General features: G+C 41.7%; 1 protein-coding gene across 9 annotated transcripts in view; it reads left to right on the top strand.

Annotated features, from left to right (window-relative positions):
- Positions 1-16,270, top strand: part of JMJD1C (jumonji domain containing 1C) — a 307,703-nt gene extending 291,433 nt beyond the window's left edge. For all 9 annotated transcript variants that reach the window (XM_036264655.1, XM_036264657.1, XM_036264662.1 and 6 more), the window contains 4 exons: positions 723-862; positions 3,525-3,701; positions 12,757-12,888; positions 15,373-16,270. In XM_036264655.1, the coding sequence (XP_036120548.1) occupies positions 723-862; positions 3,525-3,701; positions 12,757-12,888; positions 15,373-15,462 (539 nt within the window). In that variant the 3' untranslated portion in view covers positions 15,463-16,270. The remainder of the gene's footprint in view (positions 1-722; positions 863-3,524; positions 3,702-12,756; positions 12,889-15,372) is intronic.
- Positions 16,271-27,539: the final 11,269 nt, after the last annotated feature.

The raw sequence follows: 27,539 nt of genomic DNA, 5'->3' as shown, positions 1-27,539 counted from the left end.
AAAAAAATCCTTTTAGACAATTTTAAAGATAAATAAGCCTTTACTGTCACAAATTAGGAAACATCTGATGTGTTCATTGTAGCAGGGGATAGGTTTCTTCTCTTCAAAGAACATTCTTTAATGTTTCACTATACTGAGATTAGGAATTTGGAAAAGAAGACCTTCCTATATTTCACTCAGAAATAACCAGTTAACATTTTTTTTGTTCATGTATGTGTGTAGATACACACACATACAGTTTTTGGTTTGCCAACATTTTAAAAGAATAATGTGATGTTTCCTGAAAACCACAGCATATAGGGCATTTGCATTTGATTACAGGTTAATAATAACTGAGATGTCCCAGGAATCAGAAGACATTTGGGGTTTACGTCCTCTTTAAGAATCCCAGTCTAGCCCAGCCAGTGTGGCTCAGTGGTTGAGCATCGACCCATGCACCAAGAGTTGCCAGTTCGATTCCCAGTCAGAGCACATGCCCAGGTTGTGGGCCCATTTCCCAGTGGGGGCCATGCAGGAGGTAGCCAGTCAGTGTCCTCGTTCATCAATGTTTCTCTCTGTCTAAAATCAATAAAGAAAAAAATATTTAAAAAAAAAAATTTTTTTTTTTAAGAGTCCGGGTCTAATCAAGCAGTGAGCTGCCTCTGATAGATCACCTTGAGGAGACTTGGCTTTCTGCTGGTAGCCTTCATTGACCGATTTGAAAGTACTCTCTTGTGTTTTAGGAATACTCAAGAAATTTGAAGAAGAAGATTTGGATGACATTCTAAGAAAACGATTGAAGGACTCAAGTGAAATACCTGGTGCTCTGTGGCATATCTATGCTGGGAAAGACATTGACAAGATAAGGGAATTTCTTCATAAGGTATAATTTAGGTTGCAGATAGTTTCTCTTTCACCTTGAGCAAGGGCTAATTTTTAATATAACTCATTTGGCTTTCAATATCATTAAATTTTACTTCATAGGAGGGGAGGCCATTTTCTTTTGGGCGGGGGGTACCAAGATATTTTATTTGAAGGAATGTACAAATGAAAAGATGTAAGTGGATGATTTGGTACAAGTTGTAGAAAAGGTAAAGGTAACTCAACATGCACATCCTGCTTTGGTGACCAGGGTGTCATCCCCGTGGCTGTGGGAAGCCAGCTTGAGGCTCTCTTATCGCTGTTGCCCAGGGTGTGCTTGTCAAAGAGACGTTCTGCCAGGCCAGCTTCAGGGGCCCCCAACCTGTGCACGTTCGTACGTGGTCACCCTGTTCTTTGTTGGATTTCACCTGCTCATTCAGGTCATGAGTCTCAGGGAAGTCACACAAGTGAGGGTCATTTTTGTCAGTGGCCAGTTGTGCAAATCCAGTGGCGACTGAGCCACACTGTTTCCTAGGTGCAGTGCACACCCATGGCATCCATCCATTCTCCCAGTGGTTAGGTCTGTTTCTTCATATCCTGGAGGAAGATTCAGCCACCGCGTTGGTTCTGCAGCTTCGTCAATGTTAGCTGTTTCTTCTCCTCCTGAGATTGGTAAAGGAAATATTTGGCAAAGTTCTTCAAAGCTACATCATCATAGTCAAAGTAGTAAGACATGGACAGGTAGATGTAGGAAGCATAGGCTCCAGGTTGATCTGGTGGATGCGATTGGCGTTATGGTAAGCGGTCCAGAGAGGCAGCTGCGCGGTGCTGGAGCAGGGCCTGGGCTGTCCAGGCACTGTGAGGAGGGGGCGGAAGGGTCATCGCGGTGGCTGGCAGTGGCTGGCTGGGATGGTCGGGTGCCAGATACCGTCCAGGCACTGTTGAAACAGGAAACCAAGCGACTCTCCGCAAAGACTGCTGGGATTTTCTGTTTTGCGTTAGAAAATCAAGTGCTCCTTTCTCTTGCTCCCTTTAAAGCAATTTCATGTTGAGGGTTTTGAAGGGCCATTTCTTCTCAGTTGCTTGTGCTTCTCCCCCACCCCCTTACAGAAAGAACTAATCTGTTGATGAGTCAGGTGTTACCCTTGGTGAAAAGTGTTTTTGAACTATGGAGTATAAAAACTAATGGTTATCATAGGAACATCTAAACAATATAGGATCTTTGTTTTACTTATTTTTAAATTGATATTTTTTGCTGTTGACCGACGGAATAGTACTGTATCACATCCGGTTGCTCCGTGATGCTTATTTGAATAGACTGAGATTTTGAGTAATAGTCTGAATGAATATGACACATTCATCTGAGCAATTGATTAAAATGCTTTGTTCAGCCCTGGCCGGTTTGGCTCAGCGGTTAGAGCGTCGGCCTGCGGTCCTGAGAGACCCGGGTTCGGTTCCCGCTAAGGGCACGTACCTCGGTTGCAGTTTGTCCCCGGCCCTGGTTGGGTCGTGTGGGTGGCAACCACTCGACGTGTCCCTTTCACGTCGATGTTTCTCTCTCTCTCGCTCTCTCTCTCTCTCCCCCTCCCTCCCACACTCTATCTGAACAAAAAATAGAAAAAAATGTCCTCGGGTGAGGATAAAAAAAAAAAAAATAAAAAAAAAAAAAAAAAAATAAAATGCTTTGTTCAGATATTTTCTAAATATTGTAACTATAGAGATTTTTTTAAGGGACTATCATTGCTCCTTTTCTTTTTAATTATATTTCATCTTCCTTCTGAATGGACTCAAAGTTTCTTGCTCAGTGCAAGGACTATAGCCCTGTACCTACTATCTTATCCCAGAGTACCTATCTTTATTTTAACTTAAAATATTATAAACTATGCTTTTTAAAGCAGAAGGTTTGCCCTGGCCAGTTTGGCTTAGCGATTAGAGCATTGGCTTGCGGTCCAGAGAGACCCGGGTTCGGTTCCCACTAGGGGTGCATACCTCGGTTGCAGTTTATCCCCGGCCCTGGTTGGGTCATGCGGGTGGCAACCACTCGATGTGTCTCTTTCACATTGATGTTTCTCTCTCTCTCTCTCTCTCTCTCTCTCTCTCTCTCTCTCTCTCTCTCTCCCTACCACTCTATCTGAGCGAAAGATAGAAAAGTGTCCTCGGATGAGGATAAAAATAAAGCAGAAGGTTTTTCAGTGGTTAGTAAGTAAATGGTCCCTTGAAGTTGATTTATCAAATGTTAGAAGGTTAGTAGTTTAAAGATATTTATCTAAAAAGGTAAAAAGTACCTACTTTAAGAGAGCAGGATTGACAAATATTTATGAAGTCCATACATAGGAATGGTTTGACTTGGGAAAACCTACTCAACTAAACTTTTCCTCATCTCTGCATTGTACTTTTGAAATAGTTATAAGGAAGGAACCAGATGGATCTAAATGTCACAGTGGGGGGAGGAGACGAGAAGGGAGTACAATTCGCTTTGTTAACAGCATATCCATGTATGATGTCTTAACAACCTGGCTTTTCAAATTGTTGTAGAATATGTTCTCTAACTTAAGCGCAATCATACCATAATATTCTGAGAACTAAAGACTTACTGTAAAGAAGAATGAAATTTAATAGAACAGGATTTACCATTCCCCTTACTTAAATTGGGATGTGTATTTTAATTTTAATCCATATTTCAGATTTCAAAAGAGCAAGGCCTGGAAGTTCTACCGGAACATGATCCAATACGTGATCAAAGTTGGTATGTGAACAGAAAGCTTCGCCAGAGACTGCTCGAGGAGTATGGAGTCAGAACCCGCACTCTTATTCAGTTCCTTGGTGATGCTGTTGTCTTACCGGCAGGAGCACTTCATCAGGTATATAAAAACTTGTCACTTGTGTAAACATCAGTCATATTTCTATTTTTGTATCGTCTCTGATTTAGTGGATTGAAATCCAGTTTTTAAGATTTTCATGGGGAAAAAGAGATACAGCAGGTCCTCAAGTAACATTTCATTATTCCATAGGAATTGAACTCTTGTTTGCATCAATTAAACTCTGATAAAATTTTCTTCATGCCCTGGCCGGTTTGGCTCAGCGGTTAGAGCGTCCACCTGCGGTGCGGAGAGACCCGGGTCCAGTTCCCGCTAAGGGCATGTACCTCGGTTGCAGTTTGTCCCCGGCCCTGGTTGGTCATGTGGGTGGCAACCACTCGATGTGTCCCTTTCACGTCAGTGTTTCTCTCTCTCTCTCCCTCCCACTCTATCTGAACAAAAAAAGGAAAAATGTCCTCAGGTGAGGAAAAAAAAATTTGCTTCGTTATATGTGGTTTCACTTTCCAAGTCGGAACCTGTTGACAGCATTAAGTGAGGATTTACTGTACTATATATTTGGTTCTCAGTAGTTGAAACTTAGCAGTGGGAGGGTATGTATTAAGACTTAGAGATCATACATTTTTTTAGGCACCAACTAGGATTAGAATTATTGGCTAAGTCATTTTAAAATTTGGGCTTTCCGTGTCCTATTGCCTCTCTTGAGGTTGTCAGCATAGCAATAACATATCCAAAGAAAGGTGGGATATAATTTCTATAGTTATTGATCCACAAAACTTAAAAACTAAAGTAAACGCCTAATCTTTCTTTCTGTGGCTTGACTGTGGTTCCTGGAAGAGTGGTACAGAACAGCAGTGGATAGAAAGGCCTGGATTTAAAGCACTAGATTCTTGCAGCTAACTGGAGCTGCCACAGAGCACTTCAGCTCGTGCAGTAAAAAAGTGTGCAAAGGAAACCAAGAACCCACAAAGCTAGTCTGCTTCAACCACCTGGTAATTGGGGTGTAGCTCCTGTATAGTTTTACCAAGGAAAGCTTCCCATGTTTTTTATAACTATATATGCTATTACTATCTGTTTAGCATTTGTGACACTATTATAGCACAAATATTCCTTAAGTTATAATAGTTGCTTGTTTTTTTTCTTTAATCCTCACCTGAGGATATTTTTCTATTTTTCAGAGAGTGGGAGGAAGGAGGGCGGGGGAGAGAAACATCAATGTGAGAGAGATACATCATTGGTTGCCTTCTGCAGGACCCTAACCAGGGCCAGTAAGGATTGAGTCACAACTGAGATAAACGTCCTTGATTGGAATTAAACCCGAGACTCTTTGGTCCACAAGCTGATGCTGTAACCACTGAGCCAAACAGGCCAGGGCAATACTTGCTTATTTTTAAGATGTCAGGTTTAGGGTTAGATTTATTATTCTTATTTCTCAAATAGCATTTATGATAACAAAAGATAAACATAAATACATAGAGCTTTTTCTCTACATTAATTTCCTGGGAAGAAATGTATTAAGTGCATTAATAAATCAATGTTATTTATGTTAAATTGTTTTATTTTCCCATGATCAGCTCAGACATATTGGATCATTTATGATTAAGATTTAATTGGGATTTACCTCACACAACTTTTTTGCTTTGTTGTCTCTTACCAGAAAATGGCTGATCTGTATCCAAATGGAAAACGCCCTTAAAGGAATAGCCTGTATAAGAGAACAATACAGTAAATCTTTATGTAAATAGGAATAATTCTTTAATAATACAAGTTTCCTTGAAAATTCTTACATATTAACTTACCAGTATCCATTTCTCAGTGTTGAACTAGCCGGTGCAGGTTGTTTTGCTTTTTTTTAAGGTATAATTTGCATATAGTAAAATATACTCTCATTAGCATACAGTTCTGTAAGTTTTGACAGGTACATAATTAGGTAACAGCACAATTAAAATACAGAACACTTCAGTCAATCCAAGAAATTCCCTCCTTCACCTTTTTAGTCAGCCTCTCCTCCCACCTGACATTTCTACAACCACTTACCTGTTTATGTCCCTATCGTTCTGCTTATATAAGAATATTATAATTGGAATCATAGAATTTGTAGGCTTTGAGACATCTAACATAATGCATTTCCTTTATTGTTTCTTTTTTATTGCTGGATATAGTTGCTCATTAAAATGTACCACAGTTATGTTTAATTCATTCACCAATAGAAGAACATTTCAGTTGTTTTGGGGGCAGTAATAAAGAAAGCCGGTATAAACATTCACATTAGGTTTTTGTATGAACATAGGTTTTCATTTCCTTTGGGTAAATACTGAGTAGCGGGATTGCCTGGTCACATGATACATGTACGATTAATTTATAAAAAACTGCCAGGCTGTTTTCCAGTGTGGTTGTACTATTTTCCATTCCCCCAAGCAGTATATGTGAGTTGCATTTCCTCTATTTATTGTCCGTTTGGTTTTAAGCATTTGAATAAGTGTGCATTGGTACCTCATTGTAGTTTTAATTTACATTTTCTTAAAACTAAATATGTTGAGCATCTGTTCATATGTGCTTATTCACCATCTGCATCTGTTTTGGTAAAAGTGTGTTCAAATATTTTGTCTGATTTTGTAATTGGGTTTTCTTATTTCTTACTGAGATTTGAGTGTTCTGTATTTTCTCTACTTATAAGCCCTTTTTATCTGATGCTTTGCAATTATATTCTCCCAATTTAATATGTGGCTTGTCCTAATAGTGACTTCCAAAGAGCAGTTTTTAAATTTTGCTGAAATTCATTGATCAATTTTCTTCTTTTATGTATCATACTTGTATTGTTGTTTCCGTAATTTTTTTGCCTAGTCCAGGATCTTAAAAACATTCTCTTACATTTTCTTTTGTAAATTTATAGTTATTACATTTATTTAGGTCTGTGGTTCATTTTTAATTAATTTTTGTATATAGTACAAAGTATGGATAAGATTCACATTTTTTGCATATGAAAATTCAGTTTGTTCCACTACTATTGAGAAGATTGTTTTAAAATCGTTTTTCTTTTGCCCTGGCCGGTTTGCTCAGTGGTTAGAGCGTCGGCCTGTGGTCCGGAGAGACCCTGGATCGGTTCCCGCTAAGGGCGCGTAACTCGGTTGCAGTTTGTCCCCGGCCCTGGTAGGTCATGCGGTTAGCAGCCACTCGATGTGTCCCTTTTGCGTCGATGTTTCTCTCCCTCCCTCCCACTCTATCTGAACAACAACAACAACAAAAATGGAAAGATGTCATCGGGTGAGGATAAAAAAAAAATCGTTTCTTTTGAAAATAAAATTTTTATATTTTTTAAAATTCAAACATTTCAAAAGTTTATGGTTAAAATTCAGTCTTTTTCTCCACTCTGCCCCCAGCGCTTCTGCTCCAGAGGCAGCCACTGCTGCCAGAGAGCATCCCTGCGTGTACGCGCCTCTGCTGCTGCCGCTTTTTTTTGGGGGGGGGGGGGACCATGCTTTTTTTTTTTCCAAAATAGTAGGCAACATTATCCTTTAGTAATATAAGTTTCCTTGTATTACAAGTTTAGTTCACTCTGCAAAAAGCCTTAGAAGGCCCTAGCATTCTGTACTTGTGTCCAGTTCTGCACATGGTGGGTACACACTGCACACACACTCCTCACTGCCTCCCCGCCTACTGCTCTCTCGTACTTTTCTCTTACTGCCTTGCCCTCTGTTGTTTTCACATACACCAAGCATGTTCCTACGCCAGAGCCACTGTACTCAAGAATTTTTTCACCTAAAATTCTTTTTCCTCTCAGATGTCTGTAAAACTTGCTTCTTCACATTCTTGAAATGAGGATTAATCTAGGTGAGAATTAACAACAGCAACAAACGAGTACATTCTTGAAAGCTTTGCTCAAATGTCACCTTCTTTCAATGAAGTTGTCCCTAACACCCTAGTTTAAAACTGCCGATTATGTCCCCAAACACCCTGTCATCATCCCTGCTTTTTCCCCATCACTGTCCTTCTAACATGCTTCGTGATGTCCCTAACTTCATGGGTTGGCTTTTAACCCCTGATTGGAATATAAGCTTCATGAGGACAGAGATTTCTGGGGTGTTTTTTGATTTTATTTGTTTGTTTCTTTGTTTTCATTGCTCTCTCCTTTACCCAGAATAATGCACTTAAACACTTGAGGCCTGAAGGCCTGAAACTATGTTCTCATGCAACATCGTTTTTTGTTGTTTTTAATTTTTTTTTTCATTATTGATTTTAGAGAGGAAGGGGGAGAGAGAAAGAGAAACATCGATGAGAGAGAACATTGATTGGCTGCCTCCTGCATGCCCCCCACTGGGGATCAGGCCCTCAACCTGGGCATCTGCCCTGACCGGGAATCGAACCAGCAACCTCTTGGTGCATGGGTTGATGCTCAACCACTGAGCCATACCAGCCAGACGCAACATAGTTTTTACACAAATATAGATGAAAACAAAATTGTGACTTTTCATAATTCGTATATATTGTGTTCTTTGTACAAGCATGCAGATTTTGGCCTGTTCCTATGTTTCTTTGGCCACTTCAGAAAGTTTACTTAGGTTGGAATTTAACTTCCAATTATTACTGTATACATAAGAACATAGGAAAACATGTTTTGAAATAAGTAGAAATTTCACTTAGATTATAGAGAGCAAATTTCATCAGTGATTTAAAAAAAAAAAAAGTTGTACTTAAATGCTCCTGCTGGCTTGGCTCAGCGGTTAGAGTGTTGGCCCATGGACCAAAGGGTTGTGGGTTTGATTCCCAGTCAAGGGCACCTACCTGGGTTGCAGGTTTGATGATCCATAGCCCCAGTCGGGGTCGTATAGGAGGCAGCCAATCAGTGTTTCTCTCTCTCTCTCTCTCTCTCTCTCTCTCTCTCTCTCTCCTCTCTCCTCTCTCCTCTCTCCTCTCTCCTCTCTCCTCTCTCCTCTCTCCTCTCTCCTCTTCTCTCTATAAAAATCAATGGAAAAATCCTCGGGTGAGGATTAATAACAGCAACAAAAAAGTTGTTATACTTAAATAGACTGAAGCAGCACGTATGACCTAGACTGGAAAATTCTATTCTGAACGTTGTCGCTAAATTGATGAGTGGTCCAAGACAAAAACCTCTGTTCTGTGTATTTTGGCACAGAATAGATTTGCCAGCTATAAGAATAAGAATTTCTACTTTTTTAAAAAAATCCTCACCCAAGGATATGCTTGGGGAGTGGGGGATCCTGAAAACTTTTCATTGGTGGCTTCAGCACTTCCAAGAGGCTACAGGTTGCTCTTAAAATAACCCCAAACCCAAAGTCAGTACTTCTCACATTTTGGTGTACTTCTCATATTTGAGCATACATCAGAATTTCCTGGAGGGCTTGATAAAATACAGAATGCTGGACCACAACCCAAGAATTTCTGACTCGGTGGGTCTGAAGAGAGACCTGTGATATTACATTTCTAAAAAGTTCCCAGGTGATAGTGATGTTACTGTCTGGGGACCATGCTTTGAAAATCACACAAAGAGGATGCCCTTGCAAACCCAAGACACCTACAGAAAACCGTGTCATCATAATGACAGCTGTGCTAGGGGAGAAGCTGCATTCTGTTCTTTGATTTGTCATCATGGACGACTTTGACAAGCCAAACTTAGGAACAGCAGGCTGTCTGTGCTGTGTGTTCAGATGAATGTCTTAGCACGCCGAGGTAAAGTGTCATAGCCACAGCCCTCTTTATATTCTGAACTGCTCCAGAATCGCAGGCTTTAAAATCTGTTGGCAAACACAACTAAACCTGTGACACCTGTGTGTGTCTCTAGATAGAGCAGGTGGACCTTGACTTCCAGGATTACTGTCTCATCTGTGGTAGCCTGAGTTAACTAGCCTTTATCTTAAATGGCAACAATTTTTTAAAACTAACATAAAACCTTTAGTGATGAAATTGTCCTTACCTATCATCTTTTAATTGATTGGTCATTCATAGTGAGTTTATAATAAAGTTGTAAATGCTCTGCATTCATATGACTACAAGTACATCAGCAAAATCTTTCCACTCTGAGTTCTCACAAGTCACTGTGAATATTTGAGAATCACAGTGTCAAGATAATAATGTCTCTACTGTGAACAGAAAGTTACATTTTCTTTTCTTTTTTTAATTGATTTTTAGAAAGGGAGGGAGGAACCAATTTGTTGTTCCATTTATCCATTCATTGGTTGATTCTTATATGTGCCCTGACCAGGTCAACCCACAACCTTGGCATATTGGGATGACAGTGTAACCAGCTGAGCTACCCAGCCCAAGCCAAGAGTTATATTTTCTTAACATTACCTATTTCTAATTACAACTGATCCTTACGGCAAGAATGAATAAGACAGTCTATCAGGGGAGTAAAACATAAATGACTCAAAAATGGCCAAAGAAAGGGTTAAGTGGGACGGGAAGGTGTGCTCCTTTAAAAACTGAACCTTGTGCACTGGCCAGTTTGGCTCAGCAGTTAGAGTGTCAGCCTGCGGTCCAGAGAGACCCAGGTTCGGTTCCTGCTAGGGGCATGTGCCTTGGTTGCACTTTGCCCCTGGCCCTGGTTGGGTTGTGTGGGTGGCAACCACTTGATGTGTCGCTTTCACGTCGATGTTTTTGTCTCTCTCTCCCTCTCCCTCCCACTCTATCTGAACAAAAAATGTCCTCAGGTGAGGATTAGAAAAAAAAAAAAAACTGAACCTTGCAATCCTGGCTGGTTTAGCTCAGCAGTTACAGCATCAGCCTGCGGACCAGAGAGTCCCAGGTTCGGTTCCCACTAAGGGCACGTACCTCGGTTGCAGTTTGTTCCCGGCCACGGTTGTGGTTATGTGGATGGCAACCAGTCGATGTGTCTCTCTCACATCGATGTTTCTCTTTCTTTCTCTCTCTCTCTTTCCCCCTCTCTTCCTTCCACTCTATCTAAAGATAAATGCAAAAAAGAAAAAATCCTCAGGTGAGGATAAAATAAATAAATAAAACTGAACCTTGCCTCTTAAACTAACCCTTAAGTCTTTAAGCAAAATAAATCCGATTTAGGTTATTAGGAAACATAATAGCATCTTATAAGCACTAATAAAAGTCACTGTTCAAAAAGTCATTTTAAGACAATCAGAGACTGACAGAATCAACTTTTCCAGAACTCTGGAGTCTAATCCAAGACTTAACATCAACCAGGGGACTGCTTAATGAAGAGAAGGGCAGCTGGTTTTTGGCGTTTAAGGAGATCTTTGGCAGGTCACTGCTGACCACTGAGATAATGGAACAGACTTCAGTAATCACGTCCAACAAGGAATAAAGTCTTTGTGAAAATAGTTTGGAAAAGTCACAGAACAAATGGATGGCTGCAGCCCTCAGCAATCAACAGCAGCAAAGCCTGAGGCACGGGGAGAATCAGATTTCCAGTTACCACATTATTACGTCCAGTTTTCAACAAAAAGTTACACAGCATACACAGAAACAGAAAGTATGGCCCGTTAATAAGTGGGGGAAATTAAATGGACAGAAACTGTCCCTGAGGACTTGACTAGATATACACTTTTAAGTCAGCTATCTTAAATGTGCTCAAAGACCTAAAGGAAAATGATGTATAAACAAAATCATAATACCGATCAGAGAAAATATAAAAACAGTAGAGCTAGATGTGCTAAATAGTACATGCTAGAACTTTTAAAGGACTTAATCACCAGGACATGTTTAAACAAGCGAAAGAGGAAGAGACGGCATTTGGAGACTGTATTGCTGGTGTGACTTGAGCTCATGTTGGACTGAAAGCATCTGTTAGACAGAAGGATATCCCAGGAGCTGGGTTACTGTTGACTTGCCATATATTGACTAGTTTATCTTGGAACAGGCACTGAACATTTTCTCCATAGTTCCCTGCTCTGAGACACAGCATCTGTTCTACAGACACTGCCGAGAAGTGAGACTGGGCCGCAGTGCTGAGCGTGTGCGGCGTCCACTGTCATCCTCCAGAGGGACCACCAGCCTGGTGACCTGAAAGGCAGCGTGTTTCCTTCTTATCTGTGTGTAGACACATGCTGTCTGGGTACCAGCAGAGGGACGGTGCTAGAGTTGCAGGACGCTGCAGCTCAGCAGTCGTTCAGGTGATCGTTCTGCCCAGAGGAGGAATTGGAACTCGTTACCCAGTCATCAGTTAGGTTTTTTTCCACAGTCTGTTCCCTGCTTTACTACCTCCCTCTCTCACCCCTCCCAAGTAAATTTATTGTTATACTTTTAAAAGTTGGAATAAATTTAGATGCTTAGTTTTCATCTATTTTTCATTTCCCAGGAATTGTGTATCTTTTAGTATCACTAGATAGAATACAATGTAGAAACATCACAAAACAAAATTGAGTCAGCTTGGTCCCTTGTCATCACACTGATCGTTACTAGGCAGGAGTTCGAGGAGATAGTGAAATGGGTGCAGTCACTTCGTACACGTTGAACAAGTGAACGGACAGGACGTGTGCCGGCTCGCGGCCAGGCAGTCGGGAGAGAAGCTGCTGGGAACCGGCGACCCCAGAGCCCGAAGGGCGAAGGGCCTCCTTCGTTGTTCCCTTGAAAGAAACGCACAAATAAACAAAATCCTGATTCCAAAATTCTGGTGGTCAGTAGATCTGTCTAGAACTACAGTTTTCATCTCAATTCCTAAAGAATAAATTAGTTTTAATTTCCTTTTCTTTAATCTGCTTTCTCTCCTCAACGTTAACAGTGAAGTGACCAAAAGGCTCACAGCCGAAGGAGCAACAAGACACCCATACTGGCTGGTAAAGCAGATACTTCCTGCTAGCGTTTTTTTTCTTTTTAAGTAACACCAAAATATCCACCTTAACAAAATTGATCATCAGTCTCTGTGAAGGATTCCTGGAAACCTTCTTTTCATCATTTAAAAATGTTCTATTTACAAAGTAATTTTACATGAAGATGTTCAGTGATAAAACTTTCTCATAAAGTGTCTTCTGCATTGACATGTATTTGATAATTTGGAGAAAATACATTTTCTGGTGAATTATCCTTTGTGTGTACTATTAATACACAACTTTGCTTTTCTTCATCCCTATCTCCTAAAATTTACACTTCACTGTTTTTGTTTTTGGGATAGGTACAAAATTTTCACAGCTGTATTCAGGTAACTGAAGACTTTGTGTCTCCAGAACATCTCGTACAGTCATTTCATTTAACACAGGAACTGAGACTTTTGAAGGATGAGATCAATTATGATGATAAACTACAGGTAAGAGATGAGTTTTCTAACTAGCTCCTGTTCTGCAGGCCTTTTCTAGTCAGAAATACGGCACATGCATCACAGCCCCGGCCACTGTGGCCGCATTTATCACCTTAGGGTAACGACCAAAGATTGATCCTACCATGCACTTAATTGTGTAACTTTTTTTTTCTTTATTATCTTTATTGTTGAATGTATTACAGATGTTACTCATTTTTCCCCCATTGACCCACTCCTGCCTCCCTCCTGCTTTTTCCCCACTGTTGTCTGTGTCCACTGGTTATGCTTATAAGTTCTTTGGTTTATTTCTTCCCACCCCCCAAACCCTTTCTCTTTGAGGTTTGTCAGTCTAGCAACCAATTTGTTCTTCTTAATCCCTTCACCTTTTTCACCCATTCCCCCAACCCCCCTCCCATCTGGCAACCAACAAAATGTTCTCTGTATCTATGAGAATGTTTCTGTTCTACCTGTTCATTTTGTTTGTAGATTCCATTGTTGATAGATATGTATTCATTGCCATTTTGTTTGTTCATATATTTTATCGTTCTCTTCCAAAAGACCCTTCATCATTTCATATAATAACGGTTTGGTGGTGATGAACTCCTTTAACTTTTTCTTGTCTGGGAAACACTTTATATGGCCATCGATTCTAAGTGACAGCTTTGCAGGATAGAGTAATCTTGGTTGTAGGTTCTTGCTTTTCATCACTCTGAATATTTCTTGCCACTCCCCTCTGGCCTGCAAAGTTTCTTTTGAGAAATCAGCTGACAGCCTTATGGGAACTCCCTTGTAGATAACCAGCTGCCTTTCTCTTGCTGCTTTTAAGATTCTCTCTTTGTCTTGAACCTTTGGCATTTTGATGATGATGTGTCTTGGTGTGGACCTCTTGGGGTTCATCTTGTTTGGGACTCTCTGTGCTTCCTGGACTTGTATGTCTGTTTCCTTCACCAAGTTAGGGAAGTTTTCTGACATTATTGTTTCAAATAGGTTTTCGATTTCTTGCCCTCTCTCTTTTCCTTCCGGCACCCCCAAGATGCGAATGTTGGCACACTTGAAGTTGTCCCAGAGGCTCCTTACACTATCCTCATTTTTTTGGATTCTTTTCTTTTTGCTGTTCTGATTGGGTGTTTTTTGCTTCCTTATATTCCAAATTGATGGTTTGCTTCTTAGCTTTACCTACTCTACTATTGAATCTGTGTAAACTATTCTTTATTTCAGTTAGTGCCTCCTTCATTTCTGACTGTGTATCCATCATTTCTCACTGGTCCTTTTTTATGGTCTTGAGGCCCTCACTAAGTTTGTTGAGGTTCTCCCTAAGTTCATTGAGCATCCTTATAAGCAGTATTTTGAACTCAGCATCTGTTAGGTTGCTTATCTCCATTTCGCTTAGTTCTCTTCCTGGAGATTTTTTCTGTTCTTTCACTTGGAACTTGTTTCTTTGTCTCCTCATTTTGGCTGCCTCCCTGTGTTTGTTTCAGTGTATTACTTAACAAGAGGTATGGGGCTAGCTGAGACCAGATGCTGCTTATTTGAAAGAATTTAGGAAAACCTGAAGCAGGATCCAAGACAGACCAATCCTATGGTTAAGCAACTGGCAACAGCTTGGGTGGGCCTGAAAGTTGGGTGGGGCGGGGCCTCAGGGAGACACCAGGGCCAGGCAGCCAGTATGAGCCAGGTTGCTGGAGTCCCAGATATGGCGGCTCTTTCCCACCCCAGGGAAGGGCTCACCAAAGGAACAAAGGCCTCTGACAGCACGTTTGTCCCGGAGAGAGCCCTCTCTCCAGCCCTCGCTCCAATGCCAAACAGCTCAGTTCTTCCCTGTATGTCTCTGGTGCCCCTTGAGCTGCCTCCCCTCCAAGCTTAGAGGGAGAGAGTCCGATAAGTCCGTGCGCGGGCTCTTTAAGGAGCTGTCTAGGGCTCCAGCCGCTCAGCCTCCCTGAACTTCAGTTCCCGCTGGTTTCTCCAGCCAGAAGTTATGGGGATTCTCTCCTGGCACTCGAACCCTGAACTGGGGTCTGGTGTGGGACGGGGACCCCTCAGTCCTCAGGGAGGACCTTCCCAGCTGAGATATCCTCCTGATTTTTTTCCACCACACGTGGGTGTGGGCCCAGCCTGTCCGCCTCCGCCCCTCCTACCAGTCTGGATGTGGCTGCTGCTTTAATTCCGTAGTTGTAGGACTTCCATTCAGCTTGATTTCAGGTGGTTTTGAATGATGGTTGTTCTGTAGTTTAGTTGTAACTTTGATGTGGTTGTGGGAGGACGCGATACCGCGTTTACCTACGCTGCCATCTTGACTGGATGTGTAATTGTATAACTTTTAATGGTCCTGATTTTAACTTTTGATTTAACAGCCTTTTTTAACTTTGACATTTATTATTCTTGAAGTTGGCTTTCCATTTAAAAATTTTTTTAATATAGCAGTTATCATTTGTTAATTTATCTCCAGCTGAAGTGAGTAGAAATTCTAGTGTAATTTTAAAACATTTCTTTCAGGTTAAAAACATCTTGTACCATGCAGTCAAGGAAATGGTAAGAGCTTTGAAAATACATGAAGACGAAGCAGAGGATATGGAAGAAAATTAAGTGTGTTCCAGTTTGCTGTTTTTAGGCATGGAAATGGGATTATTTACTTTTGAATGATGATACGTATGTACAGTGACTTAAGCTTCATAAAACCATCGGTGCCAAGAAATTCTCTAGTAATTACTTGTTACTGACACCACAGCAGTACAGCGTAAGTCCAGCTCCTAGGATTCAATGTTAGTTATTAAAACAAGCTACGTTTAAAAAGCAGCACTTCTTAGCTGTGTTTGTATTATAGTGTATATGATGTTTGTGAAAATGCCAGATTTAAAATGATGTATTTATTTTTGGAAAAAAATACAAAATTCTATGCTATATTGTTGATCAAGTGTAAATGTGACCTTGTACAGTTTACTAAAATAGCTGATATTTTTCACTACATTGAGACAGTTACTGTGAGAATAGGACACAAACACCAGCTATTGCCTGCATTTGGGAAATTGCATTCATGTCATAATCAGAAAATTACTGCCAAATAATTGTAAAAATTGTAAAATATAAAGTATATAAAGCAGATACTAAATACAGACACTTCAATATTTTGTTGAAGCTATTGACTGTACAATTAAACATTTTCAAAGGGTGTAATTTATTTAAAATTGTCTCATTTTGGTAAAATTTATGTGACTTTTAAAGCTAAATATTAAACTTAATATGCTATGTAAATATATACATATATACATTTAATGATGTATTTTTTTAAAACATTGGCTTGCTTTTATTTGTTAAGTGCAAGTGTTACATATGGCTTTGTACATTGAAGTTGAAAGGGGTTTTACATTTTCCATTAAAAGGACTTTATCAAAAATTGGCTTGCTTCTTCATCAAGGTGACTAACAGCATTTTCTTATGATATTGTTCTTTTCTGAAACATTTCCCCCTTGTCTTTTATTCTTACAAGCTTTTCCAGCTTTCTTCATACTTTATGGGCCATAACAAGTGCCTCAGCATACTTGTCCCAACTAAAATCGGAGAATATGGTTAACTACACCATTTACTTAGGAACACATTTAATTGAAAAAGGAATCCATATGTCAGTTTTAAAAGCTATGATTCAGAGTATGCAAGCTTTCTTTTTATAAGGTTTTTTTATTGAGGCCCTGGCTCGTTTGGCTCAGCGGTTAGAGTGTCAGCCTGTGGACCAAAGAGTTGTGGGTTCGATTCCGGTCAAGGGCATGTACCTTGGTTGCAGCTTGGTTGTTGGAGTTGTGCTGGAGGCAACCGATCAATGTGTCTCTCTCACATTGATGTTTCTCTCTCTCCCTCTCCCTCCCTCCCTCCCACTCTTACCTGAAAATCAATGGGGGAAAAAAAATCAATGAAAATCCTTGGGTGAGGATTTTTTTTAAATGTCATTGTTGATTTTTAGAGAGAGAGAGAGAAACATCCATCAGCTGTCTCCTGCACACACCTCCCAACTGGGGATCAAGCCACAGGCTGTGCCCTGACTGGGATTCAAATCTGCAACCCCTCGGTGCACAGGAAGACGCCCAGCCAAGTGAGCCAACACTGGACGGGGCGAGATGCAATTTCAAGTAAGTTTTCTCAGCAGAGGTAGCTGCCAACAACTGTTGGGGGTTGGAAGAGGAGAGAGAGGAAGCAGGTGGCAGAGAAGAGCCTCAAGCCAGTTCATTTGGACCGAATATAATCCTTCTATGTACTGTGTGACCTTGATAAGTTGCTTTCATTTGGAGTTGATTTTAGTAGGAGACTGATATTAATCACTTAGTTGCTTGAGGGTCATGTAGTCTTAAGTGTTTGAATTTTACTGGAAATACACAGCCCTCCACTGGCACCTGCAGGATATTGAGGGGACAGTCTTTATTTTCCATCTCTTCCTTTTTATTGAATTTATTGGGAGTGACACTACCAAGTCAAGTCTCCAGCAGCCTTTCTTCTCATCTGGAAAGCACATACTTTGAAAGAAAAGAGTGGTGAGCACACATTGTAACCTTCCAGGTTGCTTAGTTTTTATCCTTGTTTTGTCCATCTTTTAGCTCCATGGAGGCTATTATACGACTCTTCCACCCCGGGCAAGGTCCAGCCAAGAATGGGAGCAATTCCATTTCACGTTAATGCTCCACCTGGCACAGGGGTTAACAGGATGGATAACTGCTTGGGGGGGGGGGGGGATTGGGCTGAGGAATAATTCAAATAATTATGTAAACCTTCTTTTGTAAGTTTTTAACTTTTCTTTGTGATCAGTATATTAAGGAAACATACTTTTCAGTAATGCTTGAATTCTGATACTCACATATAAGCGTGTGAACATTACTTTTAAATATACAATTAAAGCTATTCATCGTAATCTGCTATACTACCAGCATTGTATTACAGTTACTTTGGAGCACAAGTTAAATGGTTCAAAGTAAACCTGTACCATACCTTCTAAAAAAAAGGTGCTACAAGCCCTCAAGGAATGGCATATTCTGATAAACTTGTTTAGAAAGTTATTTCTGTCACCGATGCCACAGGCTAAAATACAGCATGCCATTTTCAACGAAATTGAGGCAAGCAAATAAATGCAGAGGCATCACAAGTCCTTAATAGAAACGTGTTATTGCCCTGGCCCATTTGGCTCAGCGGTTAGAGCGTCGACCTGCGGTCCTGAGAGACCTGGGTTCGGTTCCCGCTAAGGGCGCGTACCTCCGTTGCAGTTTGTCCCCGGCCCTGGTGGGTCGTGTGGAGGGCAGCCACTCAATGTGTTCCTTTCACATCGATGTTTCTCTCTCTCTGTTCCTCTCTCTCCCTCCCACTCTACATGAACAAAAAAAATGGGAAAATGTCCTCAGGTGAGGATAAAAAAAACAAAACAAGAAACGTGTTATCAACACTTAATAAGTTTTTTGGTTGCCAGTTAAATACATTTTTTTTCATAGCTTAATAATTAAAATTCATACATTGAAGTCAATACATGTAGCTAGCATTTCAGTCTAAGCTATCCCATATACATAACTCAATTACAAGGTATGGCCTAAGAAAGGCATGGGAAGAAAATGTTAAGTGTTTCATCCTTCATTTAACTTAAAACAATACTCTGGTAAAGTACTAAACACAGCAAGTAGTGGGTGTGTTATGATTATAGTCCACTCATTCACCACTATATATAAAATGCCAGCTGTGAGTGTTCTTCACTGGCCCCTTAAGAGATTGACACTGAACACTACCCTAGGGAGGACCATCGTCCTCAGATACTTCATTGTAATGGTGCTGCCTTTCCCGATTTGGATCACAGTCCACCAGTTCTGGTTCGTTTCATCAGTCTCTTCTACTTCCTCTCCAGGAGGTTTGCCAGCAAAGAATGTTTATCAAGAGAGCCATTCTCGGGAAAGTTTACCTTAAATTCAATGGTTACATGACCCTTTTCATACGCCCCACAGTGAGTCGGCGTGCCTTCACTTGGTTCTCACTAGGAATGGAAGAGCTGATAATTACGGTTCAGTCTGGAAGCCACACTGTGCTTCAACTAGCTGTAAATCCACAGGCACGAAAGTAGCACCGCCTTGCTCTGGCAGGCATGGCTCAGTTGGGCACTGTCCTGGTCTGGGCACTGGATTGCAGGCTCGATCCCCAGTAGGGAGTGTGCAGGGGGCAGCGGATTGATGTTATGCTTTCACATCGATGTTTCTCCCCCCTTCCTCTCTCTAAAAATCAATAAAAACAACCTTTTAAAATACATTTTTTTAAAAAGCATGGTCTTGATCTAAAACATTCTTGGTCTCCTTAACCATGTAACCTCATCTTCTGGCCATCTTTCATGCCTTTGTCAATATACTTTTAGAATCTTCTACTGAACTATCATCCTTACATTGGAGCTTTTACATGTATCTTCGGGACGTATCCATTTTCCTTGGCTCTGGCATGCCTTGCACACAGACTACATGTGCTGAACTATTCCAGGTCCTGTGCAATGAATTCTTTTTTTTTTTTTTTTTTAATCCTCACCCGAGGGCATGTTTCCATTTTTTGTTCAGACAGAGTGGAGGGTAGAGAAACATCGACGTGAAAGGGACACATCGAGTGGCTGCCACCCACACGACCAACCAGGGCTGGGGACAAACTGCAACCGAGGTACGTGGCCTTAGCGGGAACCAAACCCGGGTCTCTCTGTACTGCAGGCCGACACTCCAACCATTGAGCAAAACCAGCCGGGGCTGTGCGATGAATTATTTGCATTCCAGCACCTTGGCAATTGGACAGCACTCTACTCCTTTCTTCACATTCTTTTGCAGAGCTAGTTTTTTTGCTGCAGCATCGTCTAAATCTAAGTACTGGGAGCTGGTGCACATTTGTACCAAGTCTCCTTTCTCTCCAAAAAGCATATCAAAGATGCCCATGCTGCTCCGCCTTTTAATTATGTCTTCTCTTTTGCCATATAATTCTCTTTTCTTTGCATCAGAAAACGATTTCTGAGCTTGAGAAATCTGTTTAAACTTTCCATTTGGATTCTTTATCTGGGTGGCATTGGGTTTGACCTCCAGAACAGTGATTTTTTTTTTTTTCACATCTTCCACAGCCTGTGAGCAGGTGAAGCAGGTGTGAGGGAGCAGGAAGGAGTATGTTCATGTGCGCAGCTTGGGAAGCCCCCGCCCCTCCACCTCTCACTGCTGAGTGTTTTGGCAAGTCCTAGTTGTTGACTTTTTGGTACCATTTTCAAAATAGGCTTCATAAATGCTCAACATCACTAATCATCAGAGAGATGCAAATTAAAAAAACAATGAAGTATCACCTCACACCTGTCAGAATGGCTGCCATCAACAAATCATCAAACAACAAGTGTTGGCGAGGGTGTGGAGAAAAGGGGACTCTAATACACTGCTGGTGGGAATGCAGACTGGTGCAGCCGCTATGGAAAACAATATGGTGTTACCTCAAAAAATTAAAAATTGAACTGCCATTTGACCCAGTGACCCCACTTCTAGGAATATACCCTAAGAACCCTGAAACACCAATCTGAAAGAATATATGTACCCCCAGGTTCACAGCAGCACTATTTACAATAGCTAAGATCTGGAAACAGCCCAAGTGTCCATCAGTAGACAAATGGATAAAAAAGCAGTGGTACATATACACAATGGAGTACTATGCAGCTGTAAGAAAGAAAGATCTCTTAGCCTTTGAGACGACATGGAGGGACCTAGAAGGTATTATCCTAAGTGAAACAAGCCAAGCAGAAAAAGACAAATACCACATGATCTCACTTATTTGTGAAATATAATGAACATAACAGTCTGAGGAATAGGGTAGACCCAGAAACATGGAAGTAGAGTACAGACTGACAACCCTCAGAAGAGGGGGATGTGGGGGAGAGATAAACCACAGAACTTATATGCATGTATGCATAACCAATGAACATGGACAACAAGGCCGGAGATGGGGCGGGGGGGGGGGATGGTGAGGAGGGTGTCAATGGGGTAAAAAAGGAGAAACATCTGTAACAAAAAATTAAAAATTAAAAAAAAATAGGCTTCAACCTATTAAATGCTATCTTTTGCTTAATGCTTTTCATAGATCGCATCTGATTTAATTATGATGTTACATTAATTTCAAGCTCAACATATTACATCCAGAGTGAACTACCTCCTGCTGGTCCCTTAAAGTCTACCAAGAGTCTAAAGTTCAGTGATTTTCTCTCAGGATTTTGCTTCTCTTGCGGTCACATGAGCCACCCATTGTACAATCCCTGCAGAAGAGCCGAAGCTGAGACCAGGCTTGGCAGTGGCTTTCAAAGCAAACGCATCTAATGAGAGGATTCTACCTGTGGTCTGAATTCCATACTAGTGACTTAATTCTTGGTAAGGTCGGAGTGGGGAAAGGACTATAATGCTTACATCATTAAAAACATTTGTTGACTGAGAAGGCTGGGGAGATCCCTGATGGAGCAATTCCTGACCATTTGCCTTGTGCCTCCATCCTTTTGGTTAGGTCAGATGCTCCTCAAGTATGAAAACATCAAAATATGTCCATTTCCTCCAGGCAGTGATATAGTATTAAATGTGTACAATACTTTAGAAAACTTCAAGGTAAAGGAGACTGTAAAGGGGAACTTAGGCTAAGAATTTAGGTCCCTCCCATTTTAGTATAATGTCATTTGGACCTGAATATGACTTCCTTTTCCTGGCTAATAAATTACAGGTGTCCAAGTACACTTCTCTTCTGCCACACACTTTGGGATTGTAGTAGCACCCATGCAAATCATTGTCTAGTTTCCTGTTACTTCCCTTGGGATACGGGTTTAATGATATCTGGGTAAGACGAGTGAGCTTCAGAGGAGTGTTCTCCTAGCTTTACTTGGCTGTGTGTACACATACCACAGACATGGATGCAGAACCTTCTAATTCTAGGTGCCAACCTATCACAGATGCTCTCCCAGACCAGATCAGGTTTTAGCCATGGGAGGAAAAAGAATGACTTAATTAGCATTCCAGAGCTATTCGGTATACTATGCACTAGGAATCGGGGTGTAGCAAATGGCCAAGACACAAAGATACATGCCACCAGGTCTGTCACCAAGATTCAGACTCGGATTTTTCCTTACTACGACAGCTGTGACACCTTGATGGTCACACCTTGAAGCCGGATCGAAAGTACAGGAATGGAGTAGCAGATGAAGTACTTTGGCTCTCACAGCAATCTCTCTGGCTCTTTTAATTAAAGCAGTGACTTTCAAACAAAAATGAAATGTTGGCAGGCGCTGGGTCCGTGGCTGCATGCAAAGTGAGTGAGTTCCCTTTCTGGACCGGGGAGATTTCCACAGCTGACTTCAGCTGTTCAGGCAGTTCTGTCGATGAGCCAAGCAGCTGCAGCTCAGACGGGGCAGTGCCCGTCTCTTCTGTGTCTGGTCTGTGAAGATCTTGGCCCTGGGGTCAAGGAAGGGCATAACCGAGGACGATGTTGTACGTGTGCGTCACTGCTTTCCTGCCCCCCTAGACTATGACCCCAGATTTGACAAAGATTTGAATAGCGGGGTCAGTGGACAAATACAAAGTGAAGTGCCGAGGAGTCAACAGTGTCCCCTGCCAGCACAGTGAGGACGGTAACTGAGTCACAGGTCTTTTACGAGCTATTACAGAACAGAGAAGGAAAATGGCAGAGGACCAAGGGAGGTCATACGGGTTCAGTGAGGAGGAGCTCCTGCTAAAAGGGCCCGCAGGGATCACCACCCCGGCCACGTGTGCCTTATACAGCACGAGAGTTACAATGTGGGCTATCACTGCAGGACAGAGCTCTTTGACAATGTATTCAGCATCTGTTATGTGCTTGGCATTGGTGACAATAAGATTTCCCTCAGAAACCTCAGGATTGTGCCATCAATGCTAAATGCTTTGTAACAGTCACACACACAGTACACGGAGGAGTGATACATATTGCCATATTGCCATATTGCCGGGGGTGGGGAAGGCTTCGGAGAGGAGGCAGTTTGCACAACCCTTCAAGGAACAGAGGGAAAGGGACATCCAATGTGGGCATATGTCAACTGCCCTCTAGCCCTTTTCCATGACACAGCTGTTTGAGGCATCCAACACTTTCAACAGTGACTTACAAAATAATTCCCTCTTCAGCTCTTGTTCTAGAGGAGCAGAGGGGGGAGGGGCTGCTTCTGGAACTGCCATTACAGAAGGTGACTGACTGTCAAGTGGACAAATCCTGACCAAGGATAAAGTTCAGCTGATGACTTCCGGAATACGTTATAGCATAATATATTCTATAACTGAAGAGTAGACATTGTTTCCACTTCAAGCATCTAGAGACACTGTGATAGCCTGACATGCTTTCCTTCGTCCAATGAAATTTAAGCCAATCGAATATATTTATTTTGTCCGTTAGTTTTTTGGAAATGGGTAACCACAGGTAGCATTCATGGGAACTCATCATCAAAAAATGTTAAATAACTATACTTACAATTATGTAATTATAATAACTATCATTGAAAAAGTTTTTTGCAGAAACTAATTATGTTGAACAAAAACTTTTAATATTTTGTCAGCAAACGTCTTCCAATACCAAGGGGAAAAGCCAGCCTATTACCTGTTGGGAAAGGGAAGGAAATCCTACTACAGTCAGTTCTAAAACCACTGCTCCATCAGAGTCCAATAAACACCACAGTGCTGAAACGGGAACAAAATGGGATTTGGGCCTAACATTCAAATACTTTATTAGTGACACATTTAAAGGAATAGAATGCAGTGGTGTCACGTGTTAAATATTTAAGAAATAGATTAACACCACACATAAACATGGCCCGTTACCTTGAAAGGAAGTTGGCTTTGGAAGTGAGCATCAGAGGGTTGCAGCTGTGACTAAGGCTCTGCGGTGGAAGGAGGTTATCTGAAATTAGAACGTCGAGACACCAGATATAGTTGGGTGTGGCTCATACCACCAGGAGGGTGCAGGTGGTACAGTTTTGTGCTTTGAGTTTTTCTTTTCTTTATCCTTACCAGAGGACATTTTTCTATTTTTTTGTTCAGATAGAGTGGGAGGGAGAGAGATAGAGAGAAACATCGACGTGAAAGGGACACATCGAGTGGCTGCCACCCGCACGACCTAACCAGAGCTGGGGACAAACTGTAACCGAGGTACATGCCCTTAGCGGGAACCAAACCTGGGTCTCTCTGGACTGCAGGCTGACGCTCTAACCGCTGAGCCAAACCAGCTGGGGCTGCGTTGAGTTTTTCTTGCAGACAAAATTGCCCCTTAAGCAAACACAAATTTCTTATGCTCAAATTGTTCCCTACATATTAATCATGTTGGAACAAATTAGCATTTTCAAAACAACTGTTACAGCTGAACTATGCAACAAGAGATTCTTCAAATTAAAGTTTTCTAAAAGCCAATGAAGCCGCTGGATTTCAGAAACAAATTCGAAGACACTGAAATGTGGCACATCTGTTGACTTGGTTCTCATACGACTTGATCCAGCACCTCATATTCCCTCTGCAGGGAAATGAAAGCAGCAATTAAGCTCACTTAGACGAGGCCCGTGACAAATGGTTATATATTCGACAACAGACACTCTAGAAGCTGCAGTCATGAGGAACTGCTGTCCATCCCTGGTCAGCGGAACTGTTGAGAAACGACACAGGACGTGTTGGGACACCAGTCTGCTCATGCCTGCTGAGCTGGGAGCCCACGTTGTGTTGTAAGTATTCCATGTACATCTTTCCAACCAGCAGCAGTTTATCAAAATTTTCAAGTCACATGTTTACTCCTTCTCATGACTAGTGCTGTTCCTGGTGTTTAAATGTTTTCTGTGGGCTCACTGAGGTAGGAGCCATGACTGACCATTGAATCTGGGGGAGAAAGAGTTATTTAAAAGGTAGACAGGGATGACCCCTAATCGAGTCAACCTCAAACTGTTTCTGATTCTTAAAAACCTCAGGAGTTTTGTTGCTTTATCTATTTTTTTTTTCCTGATTTATCAAAATATTTGAGTACCAATAAGAATAAAGAACTCGGGAGAAAAGAGGGGGTCCCTGTAGTTTCCCCTCCCACAGGTAATCAGTTATTGGTTTACTTCCCACAAATCTCTTCTATGTATTTTTTCCACGTCATAGAGCAGAGATCATGTATTATATAAAAATTGACATGTTGTCTATTTAAATTTTTTTTTTCTTTATTGAATTTATTTATTTATTATTATTTATTTATTTATTTATTTATTTTCATCCTCACCCAAGGACATTTTTCCATTTTTCACTCAGATAGAGCAGGAAGGAGAGAGAGGAAGAGAGAGAAACATCGATGTGAAAGGGACACAACGAGTGGCCGCCACCCACACGACCCAACCAGGGCCGGGGACAAACTGCAGCCAAGGTACATGCCCTTAGCGGGAACCAAACCCGGGTCTCTGTGGACCGCAGGCTGACGCTCTAACCGCTGAGCCAAACCGGCCAGAGCTGACATGTTGTCTATTTAAACTAACATTGTTATCTTTTTCCTTTGGTTTTTTTTTTTTGTTTTTTTTTTTCGTACATGCCCTTAGCGGGGAACCAAACCCAGGATTCTCTGGTCCACAGGCCAATGCTCCAACCGCTGAGCCAAACCGGCCAGGGCTAACATTGTTATCTTAACATTGAAACTGAGTTGAAAAATTGAGGCAAAGGCAAGTCCAAATCAAGGCAAGTCTTGAACTGTGAGCCTATGCATTCTGTTGCCAGTCTTCTAAGGAGTCTGTGTTTCAAAAATCCAAGAGATACCTCAAGTACTATGTTAAACCAACTTCATTTAAAGACTAAACAGCTCTGGCTAGTTTGGCTTAGTGGTTGAGCATCGGCCTGTAGACCCGAGAGTCTTGGGTTCGGTTCCCGCTAGGGGCACATACCACCAAAAAATAAATAAAGACTAAACAAAGGTCCTTCTAGAATTTACAACACCCACCCAAGGTTTTGGTATTTAACTACCTAAGAATAAAAATGGGTTTATGGCCCCATTTCTTGCTGCCTCCCTAGAAATGTAGTTTTAACCTTGACACTAAAGCATGTAGGCGCAGCAGTTAACATCTGTTTCAAATAGCTGAGCCCCTCCCTGCAGAGCCATGTCCTCATATGAACAGGGAAATCAATATTTGATCTAAGCCAACAAAAGATCTACCTGTTGGTGACAGTCCCTGGGACTTTATAACACTTGCAGTAACAAGACCTTTATTTGGAGAATTGACTTCAAGGGAGTGTAAAGGTTGTCAAATGAAGAATCCCTTTCTCAGACCACAACCTCCCTTTGCTACCTCGTCCTAGAAACTACCCCTTAGGGAACCCCTATGAAGCTTCAGCCCCTCAGCCCTGCCCTACTCCCCAGTGATCTAGCCTCCTGCCTTCCTGCACATCTGGAGCCTGGCAGCCTCGCAGGGACCCGCACTGGTCTCCTTCCTTCGCCTTTCGTTCCATCAGCCCGAGAACTCAACCCTCTTTTCCAATCCAACGTCTGCAGTAGAGATGCCAAGAACTACAAAACTAGTGCTGGCTTCGCTGGGACCCTTTTGGCTACTGAGCAATCCCAACCTTGAGAGTGTATACAAAGTATTTTCCTCACTTTTAGGAAATGCTGAAACAATGCAAACCAGCCTCCCCCAAATTTCTTCATGTGTCTTGCCATGATTCTGACCAGACTTACAACCCTTCCCCTCCAACTGACTCGATGCACTCGTCCATGCTGTTCTGTCCCTAGCAAGGCCTCTCCCCAGCCTCGGATCCCCGGCATTCCTTCAGGACGGCTGCACAAGCTCCTTTAGTTTTAGTGGAAGACGGTGGTTCATTAATCTGGTGCCTCTGTTCGGATTGCACTGGTTTAAATGAGCTCTTTTTGCCCATACACGTCTATAAACCACCCTTGAATATGAGAATATTTACTAAATACTTGGGTATTTAAATATTAGTGACCAACTAAGGGTTTTTTGACTGTCGCCCACCAAACCCTCTTTCACCCAAGAAAAGGTCCTCACTGCCCACTAGATGGCACTGTTCATCAGCCATGACTCTTAAAAGAACAGGAGGCCCTCTAGGACAAACTGGACAAATCTCAAGAAACTTTTTTAAAACAGCCATGCCACTAGCTCCTGCGGAGGTCTCCAAATGCCACACTGAGATTATAACAAAAATATGGTAAAGATAAGATCAATTCTGATCTTTACATATATAGCCTACTGGTCTAGAATGTGTCAATAACTAGCTATTATTATAGTTCATGTCATGACCCTTCAAGTACTTATAAACACCCTATGACAGACTGCCTGCCTCACACTAGTATTCATCTATTAAAACAAGAAAACTTGAACCACAACTCCCCACAAATGGATGCCACAGAAAACGCACATTAGGCTTCGGACAATTGAGTGTAAGGATGAACTCAACTGTCAGCAGGTGATCTCCAACCTCCTGGGAAGCAGAGGAGCGGAGGTGCAGAGGTATGATGTGCACCTGGGTGGCCAGGTGCCTTGGCCACAGTAGGAAAATTCAGCCCGTGCGGCCCAGTCAACAGAGCAGACTGCTTGCTAGTCAGAGCGCCTTCCTCTTGGCTCTGCTCCAATCTGGTATAAACCTTTGTTACCTCACAACTTTCTGGGCTTCAGTTTGTTTCTTTGT

This window comes from Molossus molossus, unplaced genomic scaffold (genome assembly GCF_014108415.1).
Source record: "Molossus molossus isolate mMolMol1 unplaced genomic scaffold, mMolMol1.p scaffold_m16_p_17, whole genome shotgun sequence".
NCBI classification, from domain to species: domain Eukaryota; kingdom Metazoa; phylum Chordata; class Mammalia; order Chiroptera; family Molossidae; genus Molossus; species Molossus molossus.
The sequence above is the reverse complement of the archived record's forward strand: the minus strand, read 5'-3'. Positions and strand labels throughout refer to the sequence as shown.